The sequence below is a fragment of the Hyperolius riggenbachi genome, chromosome 3 (genome assembly GCF_040937935.1).
Source record: "Hyperolius riggenbachi isolate aHypRig1 chromosome 3, aHypRig1.pri, whole genome shotgun sequence".
NCBI lineage: Eukaryota > Metazoa > Chordata > Amphibia > Anura > Hyperoliidae > Hyperolius > Hyperolius riggenbachi.
The window spans coordinates 461,485,017-461,500,798 of record NC_090648.1 but is presented as its reverse complement, the minus strand read 5'-3'; the positions used below and the strand labels follow the sequence as shown (position 1 = coordinate 461,500,798).

The 15,782-nt window shown below is 43.2% G+C and overlaps 1 protein-coding gene across 7 annotated transcripts in view; it reads right to left on the bottom strand.

Annotated features, from left to right (window-relative positions):
- The window catches only part of FSTL4 (follistatin like 4), a 1,281,504-nt gene that overhangs the window by 174,214 nt on the left and 1,091,508 nt on the right, over positions 1-15,782 (bottom strand). For 6 of the 7 annotated variants that reach the window (XM_068273011.1, XM_068273010.1, XM_068273014.1 and 3 more), the window contains one exon: positions 10,805-10,971. In XM_068273011.1, coding sequence (XP_068129112.1) covers positions 10,805-10,971 — 167 coding nt within the window. The remainder of the gene's footprint in view (positions 1-10,804; positions 10,972-15,782) is intronic. The other variant, XM_068273015.1, reaches the window with a different exon arrangement.

The following is a 15,782-nucleotide window of genomic DNA, read 5'->3' as shown; positions in this document are numbered from 1 at the left end:
TCTGTACTCCTGACAAAGCCCAATTTGGGTGAAACATGTTGTGTTAGACACACTTGTATACACCTGTATATAGTATACACCTGTATATAGTGCATCTCCTTGTATCATTATTGTCTTACGTTCCATTGAATAACAGTATTGCTGATTTTGAATGCTGTGGGAGAGGTTGACTGGGAGAGTTTGTGGGTTAGTCTTGCAGACTTTCTACTCACCACCCAGTCCTTTGATGTGATATATTTCCATCCCACAAGTTTCACTAGATAGGCTGGTACATGCTTAGTGACCTGACCTTACCAATATCAGTGTCCATGAGTATGTGACACATATCTTGATTACCACACATTTTGAGGGCTAACTGCACCCCATCCTAGCTGAGGCACCAGGTGTGTGTATATGTGTGTGTGTGTGTGTGTGTGAGGGGGGGGGGGGAAGCAAGAACCCCCTTCCAAATTGTGTGTGAGAGGTGATGCCTGTACCTCTGGCATCTCAATCTCGCCATTTTTTAAAATCTTTTATATGATATTTATTAAAGTGACAGTCTGCATATTAGACTGTCTTAGGTACACTTAGGGCCATATTCTATTGTTGAACTCGCCAGCGCTAAGCACTGGCGAGTTCTTAACTTAGGCGATGGGGGCATCGCCTAATCTTACTAAACTTTAGACCCCTCCAGGCGGAAAAGAACTCGCTTGGGCGATATAATCGCCCAGCAAGTTCTTAACACGGTATCCAATTACCCTGTTCATGCCTCCGGGAAGCGATGCTTCCCGGCAGACATGAGCGTTAGCTTAGACCTGCAAAAAGCAGGTCTAAACCAGCTAACGCACGTCGTTGCTGCAGCATCTGGGGGTCTCCTATAATAAGGAGACCCCCCAGAGCTCCCCGTTGGGTCGCCGCACACTTTAGAAGCCCCCACGCAGCTCTGCTAAAGCTCCCCTGTCATTATACATATGCAGCCGATCACCCGACGCCTCTTGCCGCAAAATCCGTCACGTAATTACAGTGTATCTAACACTGTAATTACTGTCCGCATAGGAGGGAGCCCAGGCAAAGCATTTTTGAATCTGCAGCTGGTCTTCCCATTGGTCCACTGTCTGAGCCATTTTATTGGCTCAGACAGTGGACCAATGGGGAGCCCGGCTGCAGATTCAAAGATGCTTTGCCCGGGCTCCTATGCGGACAGTAATTACAGTGTTAGATACACTGTAATTACGTGACGGATTTTGTGGTGAGAGGCGTCGGGTGATCGGCGGCGTATGTATAATGACAGGGGAGCCTTTGCAGAGCTGCGTGGGGGCTTCTAAAGTGTGCGGCGACCCAACGGGGAGCTCTGGGGGTCTCCTTATTAAAGGAGACCCCCAGATGCAGCGGCGGAAGATGGCGGCGATGTTTGGCGGGATAGTGCACATGTGTGGAGAGTGAGGCCGTGGTGTTGATGGACAGCACCACAGCGTAAACCTCAATCTCCATCGTTCGGTAAAAGGGAGCATCGCTCAGGCTTTCGCCTGAGTAATGCTCCCTAACGAATGGCCATCGCGCAAAGGATATGGGCAATAGGATTTGCCGGTAATCCTCGCGCGATGGCAAGGTGATAAGTAGCTCGCATCTGCAAGCTACTTATCACCTTGAATAGGATATGGCCCTTAGGGTGTAGTCTTGTGGACCAACTGTTGTATATTTTATTCCCTTGTACCGAACAATTCGGTTTGTATGGTATCTCAAAGGTACTAAATATGGCAGCCTCCATATCCCTCTCAGTTCAGGGGTACTTTAAGGACTAGTTTACTAAGAATAATTGACTATTTTCAGTTTAAATATTACTTAGAGCCAAGGACAGAGTTTTTCAGTTCTAGATATCACAGATAATACCTGTGCTCGGGTTCGGCATGTAGCGGAAAGAGTTGACAGATTATTGGGTGGGGCTGGGGAAGATCCGGCTGTCATGGTACACATTGGCACCAATGACAAAGTTAGTGGGAGATGGAAGGCCCTCAAAAATGATTTTCAGGTACTTGGAGATAAACTTAAAGCAAGGACCTCCAAGGTGGTGTTCTCTGAAATACTGCCAGTGCCACGTGCTACATCTGAAAGACAGAGGGAGCTTAGGGAGTTAAATAAGTGGCTGAGAAATTGGTGTAGGAAGGAGGGGTTTGGGTTCCTGGAGAACTAGGCAGACTTTGCAGTCGGCTACAGGTTCTACAGCAGGGATGGGCTGCACGTTAATGGGGAGGGTGCAGCTGCATTGGGGGAGAAGATGGCTAAACGGTTGTAGGAGATTTTAAACTAGGATCTGGGGGGAGGCGGGAGGATAAGGTCTCAATACGTAGACAAGATTAGGTAAAAAGACAGTGGGAGCCTAACATTATGGGGGGTGGAGAGGGGGGTGGGGACAGTGTAAAGATTAAGGAGGTTGGTAAAACTTCAAGTAGCCCATTTCATGTAAACAAAATTGGTAAATGTGGTGGTAGAAATATAAAGTGCATGGTAACCAATGCTCGGAGCTTTGCAAATGAAATAGACGAACTAGAATTCATTCTGAATGACAAAGGCTATGACATTGTGGGAATAACCGAGACATGGATGGATGAAAGCCATGACTGGATAGCTAATTTAGAGGGATACAATGTGTTTAGGAAGGATAGAACAGGGAAAAAAGGTGGAGGGGTTTGTCTCTTTGTTAAGAATTCTTTTACAGCTGTCCTCAACGATGAGATGGAGGAAGATTGCGAAGATGTGGAGTCCATTTGGGTAAATATTAATGGTGGAAATAAAAGTTGCCAATTGCTTATTGGGGTATGCTACAGGCCACCTCTTATTAATGAAGCCGCAGAACTGCGATTACTACAGCAGATTGAAAAAGTTGCAAGTAAAAATGAGGTCATAGTTATGGGCGACTTCAACTTTCCAGACATTGACTGGAGTATTGAGGCTACCCATTCTGGTAAAAGCAGCAGATTTCTGGCAGCACTACAGGACAATTACTTGACTCAAATGGTAATAGAACCAACTAGGGGGAATGCGTTACTGGATCTGATCATTTCTAATAGACCAGATAATGTATCAAATGTGCAGGTTCAAGAACATTTGGGAAATAGTTATCACAACATGATAACGTTTGATCTGGTGACTGATAGGCCACGGGGCAGCGGGACCAATAAAACTACGAATTTTAGAAAAGCAAAGTTCAATCAACTCAGGCAGGCACTAAGTTTGGTGAACTGGGATAATGTACTACAAGGGGAGGACACTGAAGGGAAATGGCAAGCTTTTAAACTTATTCTCAATCAATATTGTAGTATGTATATCCCATATGGAAACAAAGGCCTTGATTCATAAAGCATTCCCGCATTCGGAAATGCTGAAAATGGCTTTACCGACCACACAGCAAAATCTGTATTCATAAAGGCTTTTTCCGCATGAAAAGCCGACATTCGCGAGCAGAGTGATGAATCACCGCCTTGCGCGGTGATTATCATAGCAAAAGTAACAAGTAGTCAATTCATAAAGATTAGAGGTAGCGGTATGCGGACGGTTATTACCGCTACCTCTGATGTGGCGAGAAGCGTGCGGAATACAGTGCAGTGAATGGGACAGACCTCCCAAGCAGCTGCAGAGAGAACACCGCACGGAGGGACTCCGCCTGCTTCTCCTGTTTCCGCATGTCTCCCGACAGCCTACCGCCTGCCTACAGCGGAATATCTCCGCACGCCTGTCACAACTAGCAACATTTTTATGAATTACCACCCTGAAGGCGGAAATACCGACAGCGGTGTTTCCCCGCTCGACGTTACCTTACCGACAGCACTTTTATGAATCGAGGCCAAAATGTCTAGGGATTAAAAAAGGCCTCTATGGATGAATAGAAAGGTTAGAGATAAAATGAAGTGGAAAAAGAATGCCTATAAGGTTCTAAAACAGGAGGGGACCGAGGCTGCACTAAGCAATTATAAGAAGGGCAATAAAAATTGTAAAAAAGAAATTAGGCTGGCAAAGATCGAAGCTGAAAATCAAATCGCTAGGGATATCAAATATAACCCCAAAAAGCTTTACAAGTACATCAACTCTAAAAAAAGAAAGGTTGACTGTATAGGACTCCTAAAGGATGAGGGTGGGAACTCAACGGTGGATGACCAAGGTAAGGCAGAGTTATTAAATGCATTCTTTGCTTCTGTCTTCACAAAGGAAACAGCACTGTTGCAAATTACAGATGCAGAAGAGTCTCAATCTTCCAACTGTAATATGAAATACTTAACGCAGGAAGAAATGAAGGCAAGACTAAATAAATTAAAAATAGACAAGGCACCTGGCCCGGATGGCATGCATCCTTGGGTCCTAAGGGAATTAAGTTCAGTTATAGATAAACCCCTTTATCTTATCTTTTGTGACTCTCTTTCAACTGGCAGAGTCCCAGTGGATTTGCGTACAGCCCACGTTTTCCCATTATTTAAGAAGGGCAAAAAATCAGATCCAGGAAATTATAGACCTGTAAGCTTAACATCAGTTGTATGTAAACTATTTGAGAGGTTGCTAAGAGATACTATACATGACTTAATAGTAGAAAGTAATCTTATTTCTCGGCATCAACATGGGTTTACTAAAGACAGGTCCTGTTTGACTAACATGCTCAGCTTTTATGAGGTAGTGAACGCTAATGTGGATATTGGGAATGCTGTATATGTGATATACTTGGACTTTGCAAAGGCCTTCGACCTTGTTCCACACAAAAGTCTGGTGCAAAAGTTGAGGATGCAAGGACTGGGGAAGAGTCTGTGTGCATGGATAGGGAACTGGCTAATGGACAGAAAACAAAGAGTTGTGGTCAATGGATCATACTCAAAATGGGAGACTGTTAGCAGTGAGGTCCCACAGGGGTCTGTACTGGGTCCAGTGCTCTTCAATGTATTTATTAATGACCTAGTAGATTCAGTAGTGAGCAATGTTGCTATTTTTGCAGATGATACAAAATTGTGCAGAATCATCAACTCTCAGGAAGATAGGGCCATATTCTATTGCTGAACTCGCCAGCGCTAAGCACTGGCGAGTTCTTAACTTAGGCGATGGGGGCATCGCCTAATCGAATTAAACTTTAGACCCCCCCAGGCGGAAAAGAACTCGCTTGGGCGATATAATCGCCCAGCGAAATCTTACCACGGAATCCAATTACCCTTATCATGTCTCCGGGAAGCGATGCTTCCCGGCAGACATGAGCGTTAGCTTAGACGTGCAAAAAGCAGGTCTAAAATAGCTAACGCACGTCGTCGCTGCAGCATCTGGGGGTCTTCTTTAATAAGGAGACCTCCAGAGCTCCTCGTCAGGTCGCCGCACAGTTTAGAAGCCCCCGCGCAGCTCTGCAAAGGCTCCCCGTCATTTGTACCGCCGCCGATCACCCGTCGCCTCTCGCCGCAAAATCCGTCACGTAATTACAGTGTATCTAACACTGTAATTACTGTCCGCATAGAAGGAGCCCGGGCAAAGCATCTTTGAATCTGCAGCCGGGCTCCCCATTAGTCTGCTGTCTGAATCAATAAAATGGCTCAGACAGCAGACCAATGGGGAGCCCGGCTGCAGATTCAAAGATGCTTTGCCCGGGCTCCTTCTATGCGGACAGTAATTACAGTGTTAGATACACTGTAATTACGTGACGGATTTTGCGGCGAGAGGCGGCGGGTGATCGGCGGCGGTACGTATGACGGGGAGCCTTTGCAGAGCTGCGCGAGGGCTTCTAAACTGTGCGGCGACCCGACGGGGAGAGCTCTGGGGGTCTCCTTATTAAAGGAGACCCCCAGATGCTGTGGCGGAAGATGTCGGCGATGTTCGGCGGGCGAGTGCGCATGTGTGGGGAGTGAGGCCGTGGTGCTGATGGACAGCACCACAGTGTAAACCTCACTCCCTATCGCTCGGTAAAAGGGAGCATCGCTCAGACTTTCGCCTGAGTAATGCTCCCTAACGATCGGCCATCGCGCGAAGGATATGGGCAATAGGATTTGCTGGTAATCCTTGCGCGATGGCAAGGTGATAAGTAGCTCGCATCTGCAAGCTACTTATCACCTTGAATAGGATATGGCCCATAGTGTCATATTGCAACAGGATCTGGATAGGATGGCTATATGGGCACATACATGGCAGATGAAATTCAATGTTGAAAAATGTAAAGTCATGCATTTTGGTCGTACCAATGGTCTAGCACCATACAAAATAAATGGGATACAGTTGGGGACATCAAACTTGGAGAAGGACTTAGGAGTACTCATCGACAACAAGTTAAATAATCGTACTCAATGCCAAGCCGCTGCAGCTAAAGCTAACAAAATTTTGGGATGCATTAAAAGGGAAATAAAAACTCGAGATGCTAGCATAATATTGCCCCTGTTTAACTCTCTAGTAAGGCCACATCTGGAATATGGAATTCAGTTCTGGGCACCACATTACAAAAAGATATTGCAGTTTTAGAGCAGGTGCAGAGACTAGCAACAAAATTGATACGTGGGATGGAATGTCTCACTTATCAATAAAGGTTAGATAACCTTGGTTTATTTAGTCTAGAGAAAAGACGCCTTATAGGGGATCTAATTAACATGTACAAATACATCAGAGGGCAATATAATAGCTTGGCGAATGAGCTTTTTGTCCCTAGGCCTTCTCAAAGGACTAGAGAACATGATCTGCGCATGGAGGAAAAACGTTTTAGCCATTTTTTTCAGGAAAGGGTTCTTTACAGTAAGAGTGATTAAGATATAGAATGCATTGCCACAGGAAGTCGTTATGGCAAACTCTATACCTGCATTTAAAGGGGGCTTAGATGCTTTCCTTGCATTGAAAGACATCCTTGGCTACAATTACTAGGTAATGCCCAATGATGTTGATCCAGGGATGTTATCTGATTGCCATCTGGAGTCGGGAAGGATTTTTTTCCCCTTTTGGGGCTAATTGGACCATGCCTTGTAAGGGTTTTTTCGCCTTTTTCTGGATCAACAGGGATATGTGAGGGAGCAGGCTGGTGTTGTACTTTGTTCTCTGGTTGAACTCGATGGACGTATGTCTTTTTTCAACCAAAATAACTACAGTGGTGTGAAAAACTATTTGCCCCCTTCCTGATTTCTTATTCTTTTGCATGTTTGTCACACTTAAATGTTTCTGCTCATCAAAAAAACGTTAACCATTAGTTAAAGATAACATAATTGAACACAAAATGCAGTTTTAAATGATGGTTTTTATTATTTAGTGAGAAAAAAAACTCAAAACCTACATGGCCCTGTGTGAAAAAGAAATTGCCCCCTGAACCTAATAACTGGTTGGGCCACCCTTAGCAGCAATAACTGCAATCAAGCGTTTGCGATAACTTGCAACAAGTCTTTTACAGCGCTCTGGAGGAATTTTGGCCCACTCATCTTTGCAGAATTGTTGTAATTCAGCTTTATTTGAGGGTTTTCTAGCATGAACTGCCTTTTTAAGGTCATGCCACAACATCTCAATAGGATTCAGGTCAGGGCTTTGACTAGGCCACTCCAAAGTCTTCATTTTGTTTTTCTTCAGCCATTCAGAGGTGGATTTGCTGGTGTCTTTCGGGTCATTGTCCTGCTGCAGCACCCAAGATCGCTTCAGCTTGAGTTGACGAACAGATGGCCGGACATTCTCCTTCAGGACTTTTTGGTAGACAGTAGAATTCATGGTTCCATCTATCACAGCAAGCCTTCCAGGTCCTGAAGCAGCAAAACAACCCCAGACCATCACACTACCACCACCATATTTTACTGTTGGTATGATGTTCTTTTGCTGAAATGCTGTGTTACTTCTACGACAGATTTAACAGGACACGCACCTTCCAAAAAGTTCAACTTTTGTCTCGGCGGTCCACAAGGTATTTTCCCACAAGTCTTGGCAACCATTAAGATGTTTTTTTGGCAAAATTGAGACGAGCCTTAATGTTCTTTTTGCTTAAAAGTGGTTTGCGCCTTGGATATCTGCCATGCAGGCCGTTTTCGCCCAGTCTCTTTCTTATGGTGGAGTTGTGAACACTGACCTTAATTGAGGCAAGTGAGGCCTGCAGTTCTTTAGATGTTGTCCTGGGGCCTTTTGTGGCCTCTCGGATGAGTTTTCTCTGCGCTCTTGGGGTAATTTTGGTCGGCCAGCCACTCCTGGGAAGGTTCATCACTGTTCCATGTTTTTGCCATTTGTGGATAATGGCTCTCACTGTGGTTCGCTGGAGTCCAAAAGCTTTAGAAATGGCTTTATAACCTTTACCAGACTGATAGATCTCAATTACAGTACTTTTGTTCTCATTTGTTCCTGAATTTCTTTGGATCTTGGCATGATGTCTAGCTTTTGAGGTGCTTTTGGTCTACTTCTCTGTGTCAGATAGCTCCTAGTTAAGTGATTTCTTGATTGAAACAGGTGTGGCAGTAATCAGGCCTGGGGGTAACTACAAAAATTGAACTCAGGTGTGATAAACCACAGTTAAGTTATTTTTTAACAAGGGGGGCAATCACTTTTTCACACAGGGCCATGTAGGTTTTGAGTTTTTTTTCCTCACTAAATAATAAAAAACATCATTTAAAACTACATTTTGTGTTCAATTATGTTATCTTTGACTAATAGTTAACGGTTTTTGATGAGCAGAAACATTTAAGTGTGACAAACATGCAAAAGAATAAGAAATCAGGAAGGGGGCAAAAAGTTTTTCACACCACTGTATGTAACTATGTAACTATGGCAAGAAGTCCCTTCTTCTAGCTAGAAAGCAGCCTAGTTTCACTACTGCCTCAATATTTGCTCCTTCATTTACTACAAACGCGATGCAGATTTACAGCAAGGAAGAAAAATGACACCAGTTCCTGTCCTTATGACATCATAGCACACTTGTTTCACCAGCCACAATAACTTCCAGTGTCGGACTGGGAGCTGGAAAAGCGGAGGAAATCCACTTGCTGGCAAAGCAGCAGTAATCAGGTGTTGCTGCTTACAGTGAAGACTTGCTATCGGTTTCTATTGGGAGAGATAACACAGGGTTACTGCTGCTTGGCCAGCAGGTTTATTTCCTCAGTGTTTCCACCTCCCAGTCCAACACTGATAGCTTCTCTTAGAAATAACTGTTACGTTCAGCAATAAATAGGTGAGAACAAGGATAGGAAACAGCTGCAGAATTATATTATTTCAAAAGTACTTTTTAAAAGCTTTGACAGAGGCTCTGCTGCATTAGATTGCCCAATTTTCCAAACTATCTAGATTTCCATAAAATTAGCATAACATTTGCAGCAACTCAGATTTATAAGCAACTCATTCACCAACTTTACTCTGAAGTAATGAAAACTGAAAGTTGATTGTTATATTATTTCACTTTACATTTTCTTTTTGCATTACCATTTGTTCCAGCTATATATATATTGTATAATATACAATGCATGCACACTAGCTGACCAGCACCCACACAAGCTGCTGCTGGATCCAGCATTAGCAATTAGGTGCCACTGTCTGATGCCTGTGTTGGGCTATGATATTAGCATGGACGGATCTCACCACCTGCAGGAGAATGATGTTATGCACTCCATTTATCACCGAAGTGTGGCCGCCTCCTGTGCCTCGTAGCAGTGTTTCTGCCGATTCCAGACACGCACTCCGTACAGAGAGGTGCCACGGCTAGCGAGCATGCCGACTTCCCCACAGCACAACAAGGTGAAGAGGCGCCCAAAAATAGATAAAACTGAGTTAAAAAACAAATAAAATCGAAAAAATAGAGGTGGCTTACCTCTCAGACGATACAATCAATTTGAAATAAGAGATCAATATTTATTTAGCACAGGCAACACATTTCATGGGTTCATCCCTACTTCCTCAGGCCAATAATATTGCTGAAAGAATCAAGCCCCTAAGCTAGGAGCGCAACAGCATACACTTGGTTCCATCTCCTCCATGTTTTGTATATATATATATATATATATATATATATATATATACTCGAGTATAAGTCTAGAAATTTAGGTCTGATTCACTTCATAAAAGCAAAGGAGTCGATTTATACATGAGTCATGGGCAACGCAGCACACTGAGTAATGTGTGTGCTAATAGTGACATTCCCATTTGCTGCAATTTACCCTGTGGTAAGCAGAGGCATAACAATAGACCCTGCAGGGGATGCAGACACAGGGGGGCCCAGAATCCACAGGGGGCCCTGTCCTGAGAGGCTGACAACTAAGGGCACAGAGAGAAAAAACTTTCTGCTCCCTGCACAATTGTTCTAATGACTGCATCGGCTCAGCCACTGATACCGAATCATACAAAGTTTTGTAGACAAAGATTTGTAGACAGTCCCTATTGCAGGGGAAGGGAGCCCCATCTAAAGTTTTGCAGGGGGGCCTAGTGATTTCTAGTTACGCTCCTGGTAGCAAGTGATATTTTGAGGAAATCCAAGAAAACACAGGTCTGGAAATCCTGGTCACAACAAGTAACAAGGAAAGGGGCGGGGAAATACTGGGCTGCATAAAAGGGAGTGAATCATTGCAGCACTTGGGGGCCTGGAGGAGTTATTGGCTGCACTTGAAGGACAGGAGGGGTTCATTGCTGCAATACTGTATGCAGCGCAGTCATAACCTCTCCTGAGCCCCATCTATTAACTTTGCTGGGTAGACTTATACTTGAGACAATATAAAATTCCAGCTTAAGATGGTTGAATATTGGAGTCGACTTATAAACGAGGTCGACTTGTATTCAAGTATATACGGAATATATATATATATATATATATATATATATATATATATATATATATATATATATTTCTGTACAGTTATTTAAATACATTTCAACTTACATTTATATCTTCCAAATCGAGAAAGTTTAGTACCACTCCATTCCGCTTCCAGATGATAGGAGGACGCAGCGTTCCGTGAATTGCACAAGTTAACACAGTGCTTAATCCCACGGTCACAGTTGTCACACTGACCTTCTTATCCTCATCAAGACTGAGCTGAACAACTTCTGAAAGACAGCACAAAGGGAACAAGATAGAATCACTGTATTTTGTAATACCAAAAAAATCCTTTAAATGGCGCTGTAGGGACATATAATAGAATGCAATATGTTATTCAAGATACCTATTTTTATGGTCATTTTCCTGGTTTCAGCATTAAAAACAATTCCTTTAGCCATATATATTGGTATGTAGCCCCCCTGTTTAGCTATGTGTTTAAAGCGTAATGCGCTGCATGCTACACGGGCTATTGGCCACGTAGCATGCGTAACAATAGGACGCATGCTATGCTGCGGTTAGTGCAGCATAGTGAACGCTATTCATTTAAAGCGGGATTGTCACCATAAAAATCAAATTTCAACAGCATGTATTCAACAGAGTGTATTAAGTGATAAAGATGCTAATCCTGCATTCAAAACTTTTTCTGCTGTTATGGTATGGAGTCATCACATACTTAAGGAGCACTGGCCCTTTTGTAGTCAGTGCCAAAGAGTTGCATGCTGGGGGTTCTTTTTATCTATAATATATTCCTCCTCTTCCATTTATTTCCCTGCCTAGCTGCTTATCTGAAACATGATCACCTGCTCACTTGTGTTTACAAGCAAGGCTGAGGTGACTCAGCAATTGGAGGAGAAAAGAAAAACAAGTAAAGGGCAGAAATGACATCAGGATTTAGCCTAAACTGTGGGCAAAGACATGGTTCCCACCAGAAACAGAATTCTCTTCATTTACTATATAACATTCACTGAAATCAAAATGTGGACAGTACAATACATGTGTTATGTAAGTAGATCAAGTATTTATCTACTTATATATGTGTTTTTTTTCCCTGGCATAGTATGGCTAATCCTACTGCTTTAAAGAGGAACTCCAGTAAAAATAATGTAATAAAAAAAGTGCTTCATTTTTACAATAATTATATATACATGATTTAGTCAGTGTTTGCTCATTGTAAAATCTTTCCTCTCCCAGATTCACATTCTGACATGTATTACATGGTGACATTGTTACTGTGGGCAGGTTATGTAGCTGTTTCTAGCTGTTCTGGCCTTGCAGACAGCTATAAACAGCCATTTCCTGTCTGTGAACATTGTTACATTGTGGCAGTTTGCCCAGAGTACCGCGGTACCAGAGCCTCCTGTGGGAGGGGTTTCAGCACAAAATCAGTCATACAGCGCCCCCTGATGGTCTGTTTGTGAAATGCAATAGATTTGTCATGTAAAAGGGGGTATCAGCTACTGATTGGGATAAAGTTAAATTCTTGGTCGCAGTTTCTCTTTAAGCCTCCTTACTGCTAATAAGGAGCGCTCCTCTCCTCCCGCCCTGAGCCCCTATGGTTCCAATCACTATAAAGGAAGTGATCCACGCACTCTGATTGGCCCAATAGGCTGCCTGTTGCTTGACAATGCATACACCATTTCAGTCAGCGGCAGTAAAGATTGAAAATGTCTGGAATAGTTTTCTCTTTATTTACTATATAGAATTCACTGAAATCAAACCTTGGAAAGTACAATACATATGTTATGTCAGTAGAACAAATATTTATCTACTTATATAGGTGTTTTTTCCCCAGGATAGTACATATCATAACACAGGTACCTCCAATAAAAAAAAAAATATTTAAAAGGTTAAAAGGAGGGAAATATGCTTCCTAAAAGCAATCACAGTTCAGCAATATAAGGCAAAAATGAACTTTTATTCAATATGTCACACTTCACAGAGTGACTCTGCTTCTTCAAATATAAATACCATTTAGTGCCAGAAAAAGTTCACGAGCGCATAACCTTTTAAATATTTTTTTCGTCTGGGCGGCTTTGAATCCAGTCATCCTCTATTCTTCACCCTCATGTCTGGCATGGCAGACTGTCCTTAATTAGTTGCAAGTTGCCTGTGTGACTGAACCACTCTACTGCGCCTTCAACCAGCTGCAATATTTCCTACTGCGGTGTGACGCTGCAAATATCTAATGGCACATTTTCCAATATAAAGTAGGAACTGCATCACCTGTTTTTGTAATGTGTATGAGGGTCATCCACAATGTGACAGCTATTAAAGATGAAAGTTCCACTGAATTGGATATTTATTTTTTAACATACTTTTAATCCTCATTTACGTGCGGTGCTGTGACATATGTCAAAGCACCATCCGCACCCTCCAGCACCCCCTGTGGCCCCCGCACTGCTGAACCGTAATCTCAGACTGAGCAGAACGTCAAATAGGGGCGGGGAGGAAGTGGCAGTTCCTCTCCCCTAGCCCGTCCCTAGGAACGCCCCTTCACTCCCCGCTGATAGTTACCAATATCTTCGTATCAGTGCACTATTGTTCCAAGCTCAATCTCCCTAAGCTCATACAAGTCGCAGCTCTCCTGCGCTGTGTGCCGTTACATGCAGTGATATCGGGAACCATCAGCGGGGAGTTCCTAGGGACAGGCTAGGGGAGAGGAACTGCCACTTCCTCCCTGCCCATATTTGATTCTGCTCAGTCGGAGAATACGGCTAAGTAGTGGAGGGGGCTACAGGTGGCGCTGAAGGGTGCAGATGGTGCTGTGATACTGGTGAACTTAGATTTTTAAACTTTTAAATCAAAACTATATGGAATTCCAGGAAAGCCTTCTTTAAAGGACAACGGTAGTGAGAGGTAAATGCAGGCTGCCATATTTATTTTCTTTTAAGCAATACCAGTTCCCTGGCAGCCCTGCTGGTCTATTTGGCTGCAGCAGTGTCTGAATAACACCAGAAACAAGCATGCAGCTAATCTTTTCAGATTTGACAATAATGTCTGACACACCTGATCTGCTGCATGCTTGTTCAGGGTCTATGGTTAATAATATTAAAGGCAGAGGATCAGCAGGATAGCCAGGCAACTGATATTGCTTAAAAGGAAATAAATATGGCAGCCTCCATATCACTCTCACTACAGTTGCCCTTTAAAGGGACTCTGAGCAGTGCAGAAACTATGGAAAATGCATATCATTTTAAAGCTCTCTTTCTCCTCTTTCCAGTGATATATAAACCGCCGCTCTACGCCTTTTAGTTTTCTCTATTTTCGTGATCGAAATCGCGGCCACGGCAATTTCGATCGCGAAAATAGCGAAAACTAGAAGGCGTAGGGCGGCAGTTTATATATCACTGGAAAGAGGAGAAAGAGAGCTTTAAAATGATATGCATTTTTCCATAGTTTCTGCACTGCTCGGAGTCCCTTAAAGAGTCCATTTTCACTTCAGGTTTGAATTAAAGCTCAGGTACAGTTTTTTTTTTCACTTAGACTTGATAGAACAAATATATAACATTAATTATGTATAAAAAAAAAAGTTTGGTAGAAAAAAATGTAATTTTTGCAGAAAATGGAGCTTTACAATCAACACTTTAATAAGACACCTGGGGCCATATGCAATTCACTTTTTCACCTGAGTTTTCTCCTAGGTGATATTTTTAAATTTGTCAATAAAATGCACTTTAGGCTGGTTTCACAGTGGGATGTTACAGGCGCACGTTAGAGCAGCCTGTAACGCACCCCACCGCACAGCAATGAAAAATCAATGGGCTGTTCACAGTGCCCACGTTGCGTTACATTGTGACGCTACGCCATAACAGAACGTACTGCATGCAGTACTTTGTAAGCGGCAGAGCCGCGTTAGAATACTTGCACATGCTCAGTAAAGTTGGGGAGGAGCGGAGAGCGGCCAAGCACATGGCTAATTAATATGCACTGCACTCAGTGATGTGCAGTGTTTACTTCCTGGAGCTGCCGCTCTGTGCGGCGATTGGCCGGGCGGGACCACGTGATGCCGCATGCGTCCAAGAGTACGCATCACGGCATCACGGACGCCAGAGTGAGCTGCACAATGCTGCTCACTCTGACGTCCACATCAGAGAGCACCAGGCGTTGCGTTAGGTGCACGTTATGCGACCTTAACGTCCCCTAAAACACAGCGTCCTGGTGTGAAACCAGCCTGAAGCGATTAGAAAGCAAGAAAATGCTCAAAATAATTTTGATAGTCCTTTTTCATTTACTTTTTGGTACTTTTGTAGTTGAAAAGTGCTGGAAAGTTATTTTAATTTGAAGATGAAAAATTATCACCTAGAAGAAAACTCAGGTGAAAAAGTGAATTGCATATGGGCCCTGGGCCCATATGCAACTACATTTTTCTCCTGAGTTATCTCCTAGGAGTTCATTTTCATCTTCTCTTTAAACTAACTTTTCAGCATTTCACAATTGAAAAAGTACCTTAAAAGTTGGTGGAAAAGTCCTATCAAATTTTTTTCGAGTATTTTCTTGCTTGCTGTGGCTTCAAAGGCATTTTATGACAAATTATGAAAATATCACGTAGGAGAGAATTCAGGAGAGAAAAAGAATTGCATATGGGGCCTGGAGAGTTACTTTGATTGAGACACATATATTACATGGACTATTGGGGGCGGGGTGGGTGCCTTATGGGTGGGAAAGGGGCATTACAGTACTTTTATATTATCTCCCTTAGGAGGGGATGTTTTATGATAAAAGAAGACTTCCAGATTAAACAATGTATCTCCCCCATACTATTACCCTATGCTCCTCCTAGGTAATGAAAGGTGGGGAAGATCCCCTTGCCCTTAAAAGGAACCTGAGGTGTGAGACCTATGGAAGCTGCCATATTTATTTCCCTTTAAACAATACCAGTTGCCTGAGAGTGCTGCTGAACTGTAGGGTCAGAAGGATCTATTTCACACACCTGAAACAAGCATGCAGCTAATCTTGTCAGATTTGTCATAGACATCTGATCTGCATGCTTGCTCAGAACTTTTGCGCCTGCGCAGTACACCGCGGACAACGTGGCTGT